The sequence below is a fragment of the Nipponia nippon genome, unplaced genomic scaffold, assembly GCF_047370975.1.
Source record: "Nipponia nippon isolate SJK-2023a ecotype South Korea unplaced genomic scaffold, ASM4737097v1 scaffold_25, whole genome shotgun sequence".
Taxonomy (NCBI): Eukaryota; Metazoa; Chordata; class Aves; order Pelecaniformes; family Threskiornithidae; genus Nipponia; species Nipponia nippon.
In genome coordinates, this window is record NW_028262342.1 from 1,123,789 (window position 1) to 1,140,520 (window position 16,732).

Genomic DNA, 16,732 nt, shown 5'->3' on the forward strand with positions numbered 1-16,732 from the left:
CACCCCATTTCTGCGAAGTGAATGGGGACATGCTGATTTCCATCAGCTGAGGAGTCTGACGCTTGCGAAAAACGAGACTGTTTTTCCTTTTCAGACTCCCCTCCCTAATTTGTCCTTCCCAAGCACCCCCTGCACCCCTAACATTTGCAAAACAGGATCCTGTGCCACTGCACGGTTTGAAGAAGCAATAACTGTGTGTGTGGGACAGCCAGCAAATGCATCCTCGGCTGGTCCTTTCCCTATGGATCTGAGTTGCATCCCCTGCGGGGATGGATAGAGGATATTTTTCTTCTGGAGAGAGGAAGATCAGCCTCTTTCGTCACACAGTTACTGTCATAAGGAGTGGGTTGCCCTAAAATGAGCTCAGCAGTCCCCTATCACAGCCTTAGCATCACAGGGTGATCATATAATTAAAGATACTGAGAAATAAAATATTTCCAAACCTGACTTCACACAAGTGCTTACATTCCTTTGCATATTAATATTATTTCTTTACATTGATCAATAAAAACAAAATGTGATTAAAAAGGCCACATCCCACACTTTTTTCAGTCCTGTGTGGCAGTCAGTGATCCCAGGGGAAAAAACGCTTTGCCTGTGTCCAGCTCAGCTTCTCAAATGCCACATTTGTCCAGGTACAGTCACGAGATTGAGTTGTTCTGGCTCTCAAAAGGGTTTGGGACCCGGTAATATTCATGCTCTGCAGATGTGTTGCAATTGTCCCCTCACATATAGCTTCAGAGAAGGGTTACTGAAACCCAGGAGAGAATTTGCAGAAGTCAATTTGCTTCTTGAAATAAAGAGTTCATGTGACAGGAAAGAAAATACTAATAACTATAAGAGCTCACTGGAGAAAAATTCATAAGCAGAAAAGAAGCCCGTGTTCATAAATGATAAGAATAACCAGCTTTTGTAAAGAAGAGTATCGTTGTGTGTATCTGTTTATAACGGCCATATGCAATGCGGGGACTCAATGTAAAATTAGCAATTTTTATACTTGTGGGTAAAAATAGGTTGTGACAGGTTTTTAGTGTGGCAGTATTTGGTGCATGAATCGGGTGGAATTGGACAAAACTCTGCAAGGGGGTTAAACTGCACAACTCACACCGACTTTCAGTGGAAGACAGGGGAGCAAGCCTGTAGGAAGATCCTACTCACCACGTGTGTGCATGTATGTTGCCTGCATGCACACATACACAGCGACACGTACATAGTTACACAGACACACTCTTTGCAAAAAAAAATAATTATTGACATCAAGAAAGTATAACCTCAATAGAAGTCCCTTCTCCCCCTAAAAAGAAGAAAATGCTTTAAAATATCGGTATCATCCACATGAAATCCATATGTTTAGTTTGCTTTACAGTTGAGTTAAACTCAGAAACACTCTACATCTTTAACATCCTAAGTAATTGTGAAAGGGTTGTCTTCCTGGACATGAACCAATTCCAAATTCTGAAATGGAGAAAAACAAAGAAAAAACCAAAACCCCAGGTAATTAAAGCATTCAAGAAATCTTTTCATTACATTCAAAACCAACTTTTAATCTTTTTTCTTGGCCTGTACCCAGTTTCTGTACTGCCCATAGCTTTTTCCCCTAGACTTCCATGCTTCTCTGAGTCTCAGTGGAAACATCCTAACAGAGCAAGAAGTGGAATCCGTACCCGGGCAGAGGAAAGAAATGGGCTTTTGCACCATTTTCTCCTACATCGGGGCTCTGCTTAGTCTGATCACAGAGATCATGGTGGGGAAGGGAGCAAATAATTAATTCTGAATAATCTCAATTCCCATCACAGAGAGATATGATATTTGAAAAGTGCAGAACTCCTTAGCGCTTTTCCCTTCAATGGGAATTATGAATCAAAAGTACCTGACAGATTCAAGCCTCATTTCAGACTGAATAAAAAAATCATAACAATGCCCTGGAAATTGTGCCAGGGCAGAAATTATTTCTCTAACTTGGTTTCTCTATTGGGATTATTCAGATGTCAGCATGTAGTTCAAAATTTTGACATCAGGCTTACAGGTAGATTATTAAGTGCTCAAAAAATCCCTAAGAGTGATGGTTAATGCCATAGCATGTGCTAGAATTAATTGCACGTTACTGACATTATCTGGATAATGTTGTTCAAAATTCAGGAATTAAAGTACTGTCAGAGAGATTCCTGTGAAAAGACTGAGAGGATTTGGCAAAATGCAGTTAATGAGTTATTGATTGGCAAAGCAATGAAGACCTGTGAGGCGTAGTCAAGCCCAGCAGCTTTGTCTGTCCTATGGCATCTGCGCTGAGTGTGTCTAAAACGCACAGCTGCGTACCGCAGGCAACATCTGCACTAAACCCAGGAACAGCACGACTTCTGACTTTGCATTGAAACAAATACTTTGCAGTTTGGGCTAATAGGATTCGTGATGAAAATCTCACAAACCCGAGTCAGGGGAGATTAAAAATAGCATAAAGCTCTTGGGGTTCACACACTGCTCCTTTGCCCCCAAAACCACCCCTTCCCCACGCACAAGGGCCCTGTTCTCACCTGCAGCCTCAACGTGCATGAAGAGGCTCCTAAAATCTGGAAGAGAGGGTCCTGAAGGTTGTTCCAGCTAAAGATCCCATCATGTTCTTATCAAATCCTTGCTGAAAGATGTACATCAAGAGTAGTGAGTGTGTATCGGTTTCAAAACTGACAGCTATCTATTGTTGTGAGAGAGCCTCCTGCCCCGCTTCAACAGCTGTCCTCCACTTAAAAAGTGTGCTTCATTCTCAACCAACCTCCTCTGTCCTCCCTCTGTGTGCCTTCGACACGGGAACCGTCACCCTTATTGATGGTCTTCATCTTACTTGCATTGCTTTCCATCCGCCAAGAGCTGAACTTCTCCAGCTTTACCAGAGGAAACCTTTACTTAATCCTTCACTGAATATTATTTCATCTTATTCCTCATCCTGGAAAAATGGCAAAGATATATGCATGATGCATATATCCTTGCAGACTCCCATCCTTCTCATCTGATGTATACCTATGCAATGAACATCTGTGTGAACACAGGAGTGACTCAGTCACATCAAAATGAGTTGGCACAGGCTCCTGAGCAGAGCCTGGCGCAAAGCTGCACAAGCTCCTATGGAGAAAGTCCCTAACTGTTCATATGGGAATGATATTTAGGTACTCTCTACCTTCCTGCCCCCAGGGTACTCCCCTTTGTGGATGTTACTCCTTCTCTTTAATTTGGCCCTTTACTCTCTGCAGGTGTTGCTGCCGTTGAGTTGGAAAAACCCAGCTTGTTCAAAGCAAGCCACTGGGAGCTGGAAGCTGGCTCGGAGCCCCGTCTGGCTCTGCATTTCACAGTTTCTGTTGCAGGGAGCAAAACAAATCCTAAATACTCTTCTTCTTGGTTTAAAAGATTACTCTGACTGTAGGGGTGATGTAGCCACAGGGTAGGGTTATGGACGCAGCAGAAAATGGGGGGAAAGAGAGGAGGAACCTTGCCAGGGATCTGTTGGGACACGCTGATCCTACATGATGGGCTGTAATGAAGGGAATCTCCCAAGCTAGCGCGAAATGTCCAGGTCTGTTCCCAGCACAGACCAATGCTGTGCGCGCAGGACAGCATCGACTCCAGGAGCATCGTGGAAGAGCCCACCTAAGCTAGCATCATCCCCAGGGTGCAAGCTGCCTGACACAGACATGCCACCATCCACTTAGTCCCTGAAGTCAGTCCCGGCAGCTGTGGTTGCGACTCGCTGCCTCTTGCTCGGATCTTAGGCGGGTGCCCGTGTGCTGAGAGGATCGTGGTCCTCCCAGCGCCCCGGGCTCCTCCCAGCCGCTGCCCGTACTTGCTACTGAATCATGGTCTTTGCAAACTCACCGACTTCAGCGAGTGAGTCAAGACCAGGGCTGTTCTAGTCAGCCGAAAAGCAGGAGTCTTTTCCTTACCTGCTTGAGCACACTCTGGAGCTCCCTGTTCGACCAAAGATCTGTCAGGAGGAGGCGAGCAGCTTCAGCCGCTTTTGGACAGGAGCTGGGAAGATGAAAGCAACCCCGGTGAATTATGGCAGGCCACAGAGCAGCAACCCACATGCATTACCGACAGTCTTTAAATAAGCCCAGCTCCAGCTGGGAGGCTGGCTAGACTTGATGGAGGACTGTCAATAAAACCGTCCTTGCTCTCTCAGCAATATTACATGACAAAAACCTCTGGGACCGGAACAGGATAAATGAAAGAGAGGGGAGGATTTGAATGGAAAAATGGGCATTAAACTGAGCTGAAGGAGTGTTTCTGGAGCGTGAAATCTGGGAGAGGGAAAGAGAAGGGAAATCGTGCCAACCCTTCCCTGGAGTCTGTAGGGACGGTGTGGGCGAATCTCTTGGGAGGGCAGCAGAGGAACGGGCTCAGTGTTGCCTGGTGAGGACAGAGGAGATGGGAGCATTCATAATAACAACATCTGCAACCAGAAGTCCTTACTCAGCACAAGTTAATAGATACTTGCTCACGTAACAGCTCCGAAACCGTGAGTCATAGCAGTACCTTTTATAATTTTGGAACATTTCATACGACAACCTAGCTATAAACCTCCTTGCTGGTTCTTATCGCTGCTCCTGATCTTCTGGACCTCGTCCTGCCTGTGGGAGACTCCTGATCTGGGTTCAGCACGACAGCACCAGCCTGTCTCAGCCAGGGTGATGGAGAGGTACGAGACCAGACTCAGGACCCTCCCTGTATGATACAGCTTCACAAAACATTGTGTCCTCAAAATAGTCCTCATTAGACTATGAGAAATGGGACTGACAGTGGCCATCAGGAGCAACCTGGGACCTGCAAGCACCGTACTTTGAGTGTGAAAGGACAGGAATGTAACCGTATTCAGTAAATTTGGGGGCATTTCTCTAATATACACAGCAGTTGTTACCAAAGACCTTGTAGTCTAAAAGAAATTAGCAAATTTAACCTGGTCATAAACTCCAAAGGGATTGGGCAGCTCACACACATTGGTATTGTGTGGAGGATGGGGGAGCTGCGGATAATCAGAAATTCTTGAGCAATGTTTTGGGACAGGCGAACTAGGTTTTATTGCAAAAATCACTTCTCTGGTCCTATGCCCTGTCACAAGTATGACTATGTTGTTTAAAAAAATTTTGTGGCTGAAAAATTGTTTGTGGTTGAAAAGCCATTAAAAACCAATAAACCCAGAGGTATCTATGATTAGATGGTCAGTGCACGTCTTTGACACTCTTTTTCAAGAATATGTTGTTTCATGTTGTTTCTCTCTTTCTAAGCTAGAGTAATTTTTTTTTTATAGTTTGCTTCTATGTACTTTTTGCCATTGTGACTTCAGAGCATACCTCAAAAGAATTTTTCTTTTCAAACCAAAATTACCAGCATCTGGTATCTGAGCCACTTCCAAATTCAGACAAAAGAATTTGTCCACTCTTAATTTGAAGGATTGACTGTCTCTGTTTCATACAGCATCTGCTCCTACTATTTAGGTATAAAAAGGTTAAGCATGAACCGATGGAGCTGTGATCACAACTTCAGTATGTAAAGTAGCATATCCTAAACAAAAGTACTGGGAATAGTGTGTGACTAGAACGTAGTACAACATGGAGCAGAATATCAAGGACAGCTGATTGGGGGGAAAACTTTCTTAAAAACAAGTTACCTGAAAATCAAAGCTGATTTTAAGGGCAGTCTGTTTTTTACAAATAAAATTATTTGTAAAAATCTGTGGAAAGACCACAAGGAAGATGTCCGCTGGTGGCAGTGGCAGCAGTCATCCAAAAAACTATTGGCTCAACAAAACACAAACAAGAACCTAATCAGAAGAAGATGGTGAGGCCGGGGGGAAGCGTGAGGGCAGCACAAAAGACAAGGTCTTTGTACGTGCATATCAAATAATGGGGGGAAATAACGCTTCCTCAAAGGACAAAAATATTAAGAACCTTATGTATGTCACAGGAGATGCCAAGGAGTTCCTGGAAGAAGGACTTCTTCAGGATGTTATAAGTTTAAAAAATTGATATCAAGGGGCAATCTTTGGAAGAAATGGGCAATTGGAAATCTGTGGATGAGAAGAGCTCTCTTCTGCAGAAAAGAATGAAGGAAAGACCTAAGTTTCTTGAAATATTAATTTTGGTAAAATGTTATGGTTGAATTAAACAGCAAAATTAAATTATATAATATAAAAGGTGTGAAAAGTGAATGAACAAAGAGAAACTGAAAGAAATCAATGATAAAGGGATTGTGAGATGAACTGCAAATCTGATGCTCTGAAGTTACTGAAAGAGATTTTGGAGAAAAGCTTTTAGTCCAGTCAGTAGAATTATTGAGAAAAATGATAATTTTATCAGTGAAATAAAGTCGCTTGAAAATGAGCAGAGGAATATTTTTCAGACAGTTGGAGAAGAAAGATGAAAAGGACATCAGACATCATAATAAATCAGTAACAGTAGCTTGATTTTCAGAAACACCAACAAAAAAAGGAGGTAATATTCACTATTTTGGCAACTTGGATTAAAAATAACGAAGAGTGAAAGAACACCATCATCACTCTGAAGCCCGTGTCATAGATGAGGATATATGCAGGAGATGGAGACAATTATTTAATTGGGATGCTCCAGGAAGGAGAAGCAACCACAGCTATCAGATAAACTGCTGAACTGTTGATGCCTTTCGCTCAGAATACAGCTACAAGAAACATCCAGAAGAAGAAACCTCAGCTTTGAGGGGTGCTGGTTGACATTTGAGAAGAACATGGGAAAGGAAAAGATCCACAACTTATTTGTCTGTAACCTGGAAGCTCTTTATAAAATATGAATACAAATTTGTTCAAGCGTGTTAAACTAATCATTTACAGCTTCAAATGCAACGAGAGACCAATTCAAAAATATAGGTAAAGAAACGGTTGTTTGGTGGCAGAAGAAGCATGTGCCAGGGAGGCACTCCGCAGACACACCAACCAAACCGACACCAGTGCTGGAGGCGAGGGGAGTGTGTCCACAGGGAAACTGAGGCAGATTAACAGAGAAAACTCTGCAAAATACTAACAAGGTGCAACATGGCATGATGTCCTCCATGGCGATTTGGTCACCATTGAGACTTCCTCTGTTCCCTCTTTCTGCTGGCTGTTGTGCTGGGAAGGAGGACGTTGATAGCACGGGACTCACCACACTCAGCATCAGTGTGGGGAGCATGGGGTCTGTATCCAACCTAGGCAACAGCCCCCAGTAGAGGTGCTGGATCTTGTTATTACCATCAGGGAGTGGGTGAGGATCTTTCTGATGTAGGAAGGGACAAATCCCACCCTAAAATATCCTGTTTATCTTCACAGGCTATACAGGAAAGTGGGAAAAGTTAGGTAATTTGTGAATTCACAGGTCCAGTTCACTAGAGGGGAGATGTCTTTCACATCTGCTCTGTGGGAAGTCTGAAATGATATGGTTTGAGTAAGTAAGATTACTTCTGGATGTGAATTGTTATTTTTTCATAAGAATTGAACAGCATAAAAATCTTTGGGGACAGAAAGAATAATGGAGTAAAAGGAACAATTCAAGCTTTGGACATTGTAAAACTGAGGAGTTTCTCAAAAAGAATTTGTGATACAGACAGGAGGAACACACATCTCCAGAATTTAGTAACTCCTCACAGTTTAGTGAGTCATTGCAAACAAAGCTCATCACACAAAACAGTCAAGACAATTAAAGTACGCACAACCCCAGTTGTGCAACGCTTTGCTGAAGTAGTAAATTAGCTGACGACTGGTCTGAGGGATCCAAAGCGGGACTTTAGGCAGAAGTTAATACCATTCAAAACAACAAAAGCTTAGACGAGGGATGGGTTTCATGTTAATTGGGCTTGTTGAAGAGTGGAAGCATATAAAAGCAGCAAACTGACCAATGTTTGTTGGCCGAGGTCCAAACTAAACAAGGAGGCCACTTCTAATGACTGCGAGTCTCTCTGCTGCCATGAAACAAGTGGTAGATTGTAAGTGGTTTATCAAAGGATGACGGAGAAGGCGCATGAATGTCTTTTCACAGCAGAAAACAATAGGCTACTTATAGAAGGTATTTTAAAACAAAGACAGATGGTAGGAGAGATGAAAGTCTAGGAAGGAGAATACAGGGTCAAAGACCATGGAAGTTTAACACCAGTTGGGCCAGAAATGAACACACAGTTTGGCAAGGATTGACAAGCTTTTGCATAGGGCTGTACAGAGTATGGATAACAAGCAGGACAGCATTACTACCATCAAAACTCAAACCAAGTCCTACAAGAAAAAGTTGTAAAATATGTTAGGATCGCTCAGTTGTTGTAAAGTATATGTGAGTAGGACAGGGGAGGTACTTATAAATACATATTATATATGTATTTATATATGCGCTTCATCACAGCTGCATTTTTGCCTCTTGAGGTGGATGTTCCAACAGTAAGATGAACAAATCTGAACACTAAAGCTAAGCACAATCCCATTATATCGGCTGTGCTTGAATCTCAGACCTGACCTTCATGATAAGATTTGCAGGAAGCTGTGCATGGGCCCAGGTGCTAGGGAGTCAGGCTGCCTGCTGACATCCCCTGTTTTGAGGGCTGGAATTTTTAACAGGGTTTAAGATGTTGGTCCATCAGTTCTGTTTAGAATTTCTTAAAATTCAGCCAGCAAATTTCCTGAGGCCCCTTTACCAATCCCACCATGGATGGCTCATGCCTGTTTCCAAGAAACCAGTGACGAGGATTTGTGTTTACCAACACGCTTGAATTTTTTTGTCTCTCTCAATTTGCAAGCACAGGGAAAGAATAATGCTTTGCTGTGGCTCGGAAGGGTATTGGAAAGACTCTAGGATTAATCTGGCTTTGCACAGGGTGCATCGGCTCAAAAATGCGTGCTCACGACCCTCTCCATGCCTTCTGCCCCAAACTCACCCATTTCGGCACAGGCTTACTACATTATTTAGCATGTTGCTTGTCAAGTAAGACTTTCCCAGGTGTGTGTTGGACATGATGAGGTTCCTCAGAGTGTAACAAGCTGATGTCATGATCTCGCCATAGCTGTTGGTATTTCCAGACTGGAATGACAGGAGACGTGATACATCTGGGAGCACCTGGTGAGCTAAAGAGGTGGAATGTTCCAATCAACATTTAAATAAAACCTAGCACAAGTGAATGATACTATTTGTGTTAGCACTATTCAGTGTAAGAATGCAGTGTTATCTCTGGAAGGAGGCACTAGTGATGTTGGACGGTAATGGCATAATAGTCATCACCTGATTTTCAGAGACCAAATGAGTGCTGCAGGCCTCTGGAAGGGCAATGATATTGGTCATGGCTAGTCAAGTCCAACTCAGTTCCCAAAACACTATCATCCTCACAATCCTGCAGATTTGTCATTGTCTATAAAGCATACCACATGCTTGTAGAGACTTTGAGATAGCACGCATTTTGCAGATGTCACCTATAATTGTCCTTTTGGCCAGAAGAAATGACACTGCTTTGCCCAATTTCGGAGCTTGGCTAAGTCCTATTATGGGGTTTACAAAGTGAGGTGGGCAGATTTAGAGAGTTAGAAACTAGACATTGTTCTGGAATCCACTGTGATGGAAATGACTTACCCATGGTTTTGTGAAGAACAGGATGCCGGGACATGTTGCTCAGTAAAGAGGCCCCAGACCTGACAACTTCAGAGCTGTTGGACTGGAGGAGCCGTGCTATGCGAGGCAAACCTTTTTCCTTCAAACCAATCAATTGGCTCATTGCATTGGACATCTAGGAGACAGAACAGAGATGTCTCATGACTTCTAATGCCAGGAGGACACAACTGGAATGATGTACGGGGCCAGACCAACACGACTACACTATAAAATCAGCCTCTGCATAATACCTTCTTCTGCTACCATAATCCCACTTACTTTGTCATTTAACCTTCTTCTCCACAGACATTTGCAAAGTCAAATCTTCTGTGATACGACTGGTACTTCTGTCCTCTCTCTGGAGCCTGAGTGGGGACAGTTGCTCACCCAGCTGATATTCCCAAAAGCTGGAGAAGTTCTACCTTCGTGTCCACATTGCCCTTGCCCTTCACAAAGCCTTTGCAGCTCCCTGCCCTGCCACAAGTAATAGGCTGCTTTGGAATAGGAACAGCTAACGATAGCTTTAAAAAACAAGCTGAAGACCAAAAAGACTCATCTTGGATCCTGATCTCATGTTTGCTTATGTAAATCTAGAAGATCTCAGGACACAGTCAATACAGACGAGTGTTCATGGACATTGAAGCACGTACCCTTAATAAATTGCCCTGTCACTGATAGACTTTAAACTGAACTTCTCAGCTACTGCCCCACGAGCAAGGCTGCTGGAGACTGTCGCACCACCAGTGACACATGTCCATCAGCGGTGACATGGGGATGGAGGGAACGGGCTGGAAGGCAATCCTCTCCCAGTGGGCTGAGACCCAATTTCCCTTCCATGCTCCAGGAGGCACATGTACCATGTTACAGATTCACACCAGCAGGACTGGGGTGTGTAAAGCTGAGTCTGAGAAGAGATTCAGAGTTCTCCTCTATAAGCTAAAGATTGCTGAAAGCCTTTTCATTTCCATGCAGTGCACAGCTCCAGCCCCATTTCTCTGATAAGCTCTACCAGCAGCTCTACTGTGACAGCCTCTCTCTACTTTGTTAGTGCCACTGTTCAGTTAAACTGCAAAACAAAAAAAGTTCCCAAAGTCTTTCACATTGAAAGACTTGTAACAAAAGCTCCTGGGAGATCAGAGCTGGCGGGTTAATGCTGTCCTAGCAGCGAAGGCTCCTTTCGTGAGTCACTCCGTGTTTCTGGGTGGAACGCTTCACACACGTGACACGCCTCTCCTACGTATGAAATAATTATCTCTTTATCTCCCCAGCCATCTTATTTAAATTGGAATTGATGAAGTTCGACACAAACAGACAAGTCGAAGTTTGTCCACGTGAACGCAGCCTGTGAGGACATGCCCATGGTAGCGATATTGGGCACAGCAGAGCTGCTGCCGTGACGTGGTGTCACACAGCCCGTGTCACCTCCACGCTGCGATACCTATGGGTTAGGACATCTGTCAGAGCTATTTTACAAGCAGCTCTGATGTGAGGACAAGCCACAATCCACAGCACAACCCACCCTGTTATTAGAGCCACCTCCCGCTTAAAAAACACACACAGGCGGTGGCGCACGCACATCCTTTCCCTCTCTTTTAATGACACCTGTCCACATGTGCACATCTGTGCACATCCTCACTGGTGTCCTGGGGGGAGGCCATCAACAGCAGTAGATGCTGGTGGTGTGACCAACCTAGAGGAGCCCCTGGAAAGTGTATGGATCTGGGATAGACCCTTGGGATGCTGATTATAGCTCTCCATGAGACCCTATTTTTGGCATAATAAATACCTCAGCTGCAGCATCCACTGTGGAACGACTTGCAATAGTGCCCTGAGGTTTAAGGAGGACATTCTCCTTTCTGATTACTGTAAGGTGCTGACACGTTTGGCTGAGCACATGTGCGGAGGAGAGAGGAGCGCTTACCAGCCCTCGGCTCGCAGTGAGGTTCTGCAGGGCTCCAGCACAAGCTTCCAGGGTGGCATCCTTCTTGCTCTGATCCATCAGGGACAGGTAGGTGCGAATGGCATCAGAGTGGTAAAGCCAGCTGGGTCCTTTGGGTTTAAAATCCTCCTCAGGAAGGGGGACACCATACTCGTCATTCTACAAAGAGATGAGAAACTGGAAGCTCAGATCCTGCTCCTTGCTTGCAGCCCCTGCTTGGGGCTGAATATGACATTTCTAAGCCCTCTGCAGCACATCTTACCTCCATTTTACCACTCCTGCTGTTGAAGCAGCCTGTGAGAGTTTTGTCCATATAAACACTCCGGGCCATGTGGTTGAGCTGGGTGTATCTGTTGGGAACTTCAGCATCCAGGCGGTAGGAGAGGTTGTGCAGGATGCAGATGCAGTTCTCCACAGACTGAAATCAGCCCCAGAATAAAAATGCAAGCATCACATCAGGCAGAAAAATTGAGAGCAGCACCTGCTATAGCTACAGAGAGGACACATACTGTGCTGTAATTAGCTTTTTTTAGCAGTTATACTGTATAAGCTGCTGACCCTGCTTAAGGTAGCAATGGATGGGAAGGAAGAAGGAGGTAGAGTAGACATGAATGAAGGCCACATAGCCCAAATGCTATACCGTGGATCTCAGTGAGCTGAGTGACTCAGTGAACTTTGTTAGGTCCCACTGCCACAGACAAGTTGATAAAGAGGAAAAGAGCATGAGTGCAGAGGGCGGTTATATCAAACCGCCCACCATGAAAGGCCAAATCTTGAAAGTCTTCCTCTTGCCTTAGTCAACTTCCAATGACTTTGCCCAAGTCACAGCTACAGATTAGGGGACATTTTTTACCAAGAATGGGCTTTTAAGCCTCATTTACTTGGATGTCAGTGTGCCCAATGTAAAGGGCAAGGGAGAATTTTCGCTAGATACCTGTACCCAACACCAAAACATGTGGCTACATTTCCAAAGAGCTGTGTTCAGTATGTGCTGCTGAAACTGATCTTCTTGCAAAAGCCATCCCAAAAAGAGGATTTGCTCAATCCTGAGCTCATCTGAAATAATTTTGTTACTTTGCTGGGCATTGGGGACTTTATGGTGTTTGGCTAGTATCACAGGTGTTGAACTCCTGAAAATGTGGCTATAAACACTATTTTGTCCAAGGTAAGTGACATTTACACATAGCGATCAGAGTCACAGTTAGGGGACTGGCAGAAAGATGCCAGCTCCTGGCTTCTTGCTGAGTGTGATGACAATCTGGGGCTTATATACTTGAGTCCTGCTGGATGAAGAGATGTGGTGGTGGGAAGAGCATATTAGGGGCTCAGGAGCCAAAATATTTTGCTGTGTCTCTGTGTTTGGTAAAGAGAAATTGTAAAACCCACCTCTACTTCAGGCCCAGAGCACAGAGGACTTGCAATCCTACAACAGATCACACTGAGATTTGGAAGGACAAGAGCAGCCACAAAGAGTCCAGTCCCCTCTTGTGTTTGTTTGAAAGGGATTTTGAGATATTACCAAAGTTGCAATTATTAACTACACGGCTGAACTCTAGCAAAGAGCTCAGGGTGAGCATCTGGTACCTTATCATCAGGTCGGTTAGAAGCCACGCAGTTCTGGGCATAAGTCATGACTGAATCGATCAAGCCAGGGTAATTTCTCATGGTCTGGCGCCCCATGTCTGCAGAACTCAAGTTTCTGAAGAAAGCCATCGCAGAGCATGTCAGGAGAGAAGGAGGAAAGAGGATTAGTTGGATTCCCTTACTAGTCTCTATGGGCTCTGTTCTGGCTATGGCTGTAATTGAACTTAAGGGTGTTTTTGTAGATTCAGCAAGGCTGGTATACTACTCTCATTTAGGAGGCCTTCTATAGGACCGCACTGGTGCATAGCATTCTTGTTGCTCTTTAGGATTGATTTCGCCTAGGAAAATGTCCTGTTAAGGAGCTCTGTATAGAAGACATCCTCCTAGTGAGAGTAACTATCAGCACTATTTTGCCTCAGAGGCTATGCATGTGACATTACACAGACTCATCACCTCCTTGGAGGTGTTTCCAATGAGAAGACTGAATAAAGACCATCTGGGACTATTGTGAAAATCAGGAGCGTGCAAATGGTTATAAGCATGGAGCTACAGAGGGTCAACAGCATTATTTGCATGGGAAACGAGGGCAGAGGTGCTCAAGAGCAACCATCGCTCTGACCAGAGGGACTGACCAGTTTGTAATGTTGTAATATATTCCCGAGCACTGGTTGCTGCCAGGACAAGGGAGTTTTTCCAGTAACAGGAAATGTTTTTTTGTTGTTTTGTTGGTTTTTTTTCTTCCCTGTTTTATTGCCTTGTGGCTTGCAAATGAAAAACAAAGAGAGGTTGGCAGTCGTTGTGAGATATTCACTCCAGGCGTTCCAGAACTGGATTTGATGTTCACTGTGATTTGCAGCCTCCTCATTAACATGAATTCATCTGCAATCCAGAAATGCTTGAGCAGCAATGGCTCGAGCCCAGGGCAAACCCAAGGCTGTTCTCATCTCTGCGTTATGATGTGGCAGGGCAGTGAGTCAGAGCAATCCTGGCTCACCCCTCGGAGCAGGGGCTCCGGACCCCACCGCCCTGGTTTCCTTACTCGGCTTGCTCCCCAGTCCTGCTCCCCCCAGCCTTTTGAGCTCCCTCGCTGACCTGCATCTGGCAGTCTTCACTGGGGGTGTTGGATATTACTGTGATAAGACTCAAGAGACAGAGACTGCCTTGAGTTAAACTCCACGGAAAGCTCCTTTTACAAGCTATCATCATACTCTTTCCTTCATTTTAATGGGCTATTTTTGGTGGGTTGAGATGGTCTTAAAAGTGGAGCACCTCATGCAACATACACCACATATCCCAATGTGCAACTGCATGGGGAAGGTGCCTTCCAAGACAGGGAAGGGAGCAACACTCGCTATCTTCCAGACACAGTTCCCAGCCACAGAAGACGATAGTATCACGTCTCAAAAGGCCCCTACCGTATTCACTCATTTTGTTTCATAAGCAGATACAGCTCCTACTAGCTGCATGTCTGGTAAGGGTGCGGTCGGCACTGCGCTCCCTCGGGGAGAGCTTCAGTTGATGAAAGTACCTAATTATACAGGGTATTTTTTTTTTCCCCCACTTGTTCCCAGTGAGACAAGGAGCCTGCATCCAAGTGGAGGAGGGTGGTAGGAGAAACAGCAAGTCAGGGCAAAGATCCTCTGCAAAAGGGCTCTGGCTTTCTTGTGAAAAAAATAAACTAATCTGGGCTCAATCTGCACCTCCTGTTTTGTAGCTGACCTGCCTGATGAAATGAGCCAGGAAAAGTCCAGGGCAATGGGACGGCTCTGTCCTAAAAGAGTTATTAAAATCAGTGGAAAAATGCCTGCTTTCCCCACATAGAGAATTCTGCCTTTTTGTCACCTAAAACCCAAACCAATTTGTTTTCTAGTAACCAAAATTTTCTCTGGGAGCCTCAAAAATTTAAGGGCAAAAACTTTCCTCGTCTGAGCTGAACACTGTCAGGTTTCAGTATTGCAGCTCTCCTGTGACAAAGCAACTTATATTTTTTGAGCAGAGACTTAGCAAAAACAAACTTATTTTTAAAAAAAAAGCAAGCTACTAGGAAAAATATTTTACTTGTAATTTTTTCTGCACCTTCTCTTAGTCAGAAAAACTTTCTCAAGGAGAATTTTTTATTAATACAATTGCAGTGAGCATGTCTTTAACATATTGTAAGAGGATTTAGACAGCTTCAGCTTTTCTCAACAGACACGAGCTACAGTAAGTCCCTCCTTGATGACTCACCTCAAACACCCTGTAGCATTGAAGAATACTTCCGGGTCAATAATTTCTCTTGTCCTATTGCAGCTGCCATCAGACCAGCCGGAGAAAGGGATGATAACACAGTCTGTCAAGACGGGGAGGGCCTCCTGTATCAACTCTTCTTTTAATTCATCGGTGGAGGAGAGGTTCCAGAGCAGTCCTATGAAGGAGGTGGGAGACAAGCTCAAGCAGAGGGTCACCATGCATTAGAAAATTTCTTTAGGTCAGAGTGAATTCCAGCAACAAAGTCCTTCTTCACTCCATCCCTCTTTGAACTAAGGGTGCATAGGCTGCCCTAAACCCTAGTCTCTGTCCATCCCTATGGGAGACAGGCAGGATGGGTGCCAGGAGCATAGTATCACGTGAAGGTGGGTGTCTAAGCGTCCTCCCTCCTCCCAAAATTGGTGTTTATTGCCATTAGGTTGCAGGGGGAAGGCATCTCTCCAGGGATCTCATAAAGGCTTGCACACAAGACCTCAGTCACAGCTGAGGGTGACCTGCACCAACAAACTCATGTCAATCCTTCAAGAAAAGGTGAGACACCAATGAGATAACCTACCCAGCCATATTGGGATAGCCAGCACCCTTGGCTTTCCCTGAGAACAGCACAGGGGCCAGGGGTGCAGGAAGGCATGGGAACAGCAGGGTGGCCACAGCTGTGGGCGGAAACCTAGGGTAGGTGCTTCTCCAATGGGAACTTATGATGTGAGGAACCCTTACGGAACATCGAAGGGCCAGGACCTCCTCTGCCTTCTGCTTTAGGTTGCCATTTGGTGCAACAGGAGCATAAAACATCCTCTTTGTGGTATGGCAGCATCACGGCTACTGGGCCTTTGCGTGCTGGAGCGACACAGACCACAGGCAGGGAGGAGCATGGTCCTTGCTGAGGGCTGAGCAGTCTGCTATGTACCTGTCAGTTGTTTCTGAATTTCAGTGTTCCCTGTCCTCCGTAGGAGGCTCACACACTCCCTTATTCCATTCTGCCGCCGGGTTTCTATCTTGTTGGTTGGATTCTTGAAGACCAAATTTCGGAGGGCTCCAGCTGCCGCCCGCTGTACGTTCTGGTTTGTGCTGCGGAGCAGCTCGACGAGCTTGGCGATTCCCCCCAGCCGATAGACCTGTACCAGGAAAGACATGCTGCCATCAGCATGATGTGCAGAGCACCGCTGGGACAGGGACAACAATTGTCATGGCAACGCAAGGAGTCAACATGGCACATACTCAGGGGAACTGGAAAAGCAGACCTGGCAGTAAATGATGGCTAGAGCTTGCAGATGGCATGTCTGGTTCAGGCCATAGGTCATGAGCACAAAGGTGCTGGCCCTGAGGTTGGAGCTGAAACTCTAGAAGT

General features: G+C 45.0%; 1 protein-coding gene across 1 annotated transcript in view; it reads right to left on the minus strand.

Moving 5' to 3' along the window:
• Nucleotides 1–1,422: 1,422 nt before the first annotated feature.
• Nucleotides 1,423–16,732, minus strand: part of PKP1 (plakophilin 1) — a 43,195-nt gene continuing 27,885 nt past the window's right edge. The window contains exons 5-14 of the mRNA XM_009463291.2: nucleotides 16,292–16,499; nucleotides 15,364–15,541; nucleotides 13,138–13,252; nucleotides 11,816–11,971; nucleotides 11,536–11,712; nucleotides 9,597–9,750; nucleotides 8,911–9,097; nucleotides 3,930–4,014; nucleotides 2,532–2,632; nucleotides 1,423–1,455 (exon numbers count right to left, since the gene is read on the minus strand). Of these exons, the coding sequence (XP_009461566.1) occupies nucleotides 2,561–2,632; nucleotides 3,930–4,014; nucleotides 8,911–9,097; nucleotides 9,597–9,750; nucleotides 11,536–11,712; nucleotides 11,816–11,971; nucleotides 13,138–13,252; nucleotides 15,364–15,541; nucleotides 16,292–16,499 (1,332 nt within the window). The 3' untranslated portion in view covers nucleotides 1,423–1,455; nucleotides 2,532–2,560. The remainder of the gene's footprint in view (nucleotides 1,456–2,531; nucleotides 2,633–3,929; nucleotides 4,015–8,910; nucleotides 9,098–9,596; nucleotides 9,751–11,535; nucleotides 11,713–11,815; nucleotides 11,972–13,137; nucleotides 13,253–15,363; nucleotides 15,542–16,291; nucleotides 16,500–16,732) is intronic.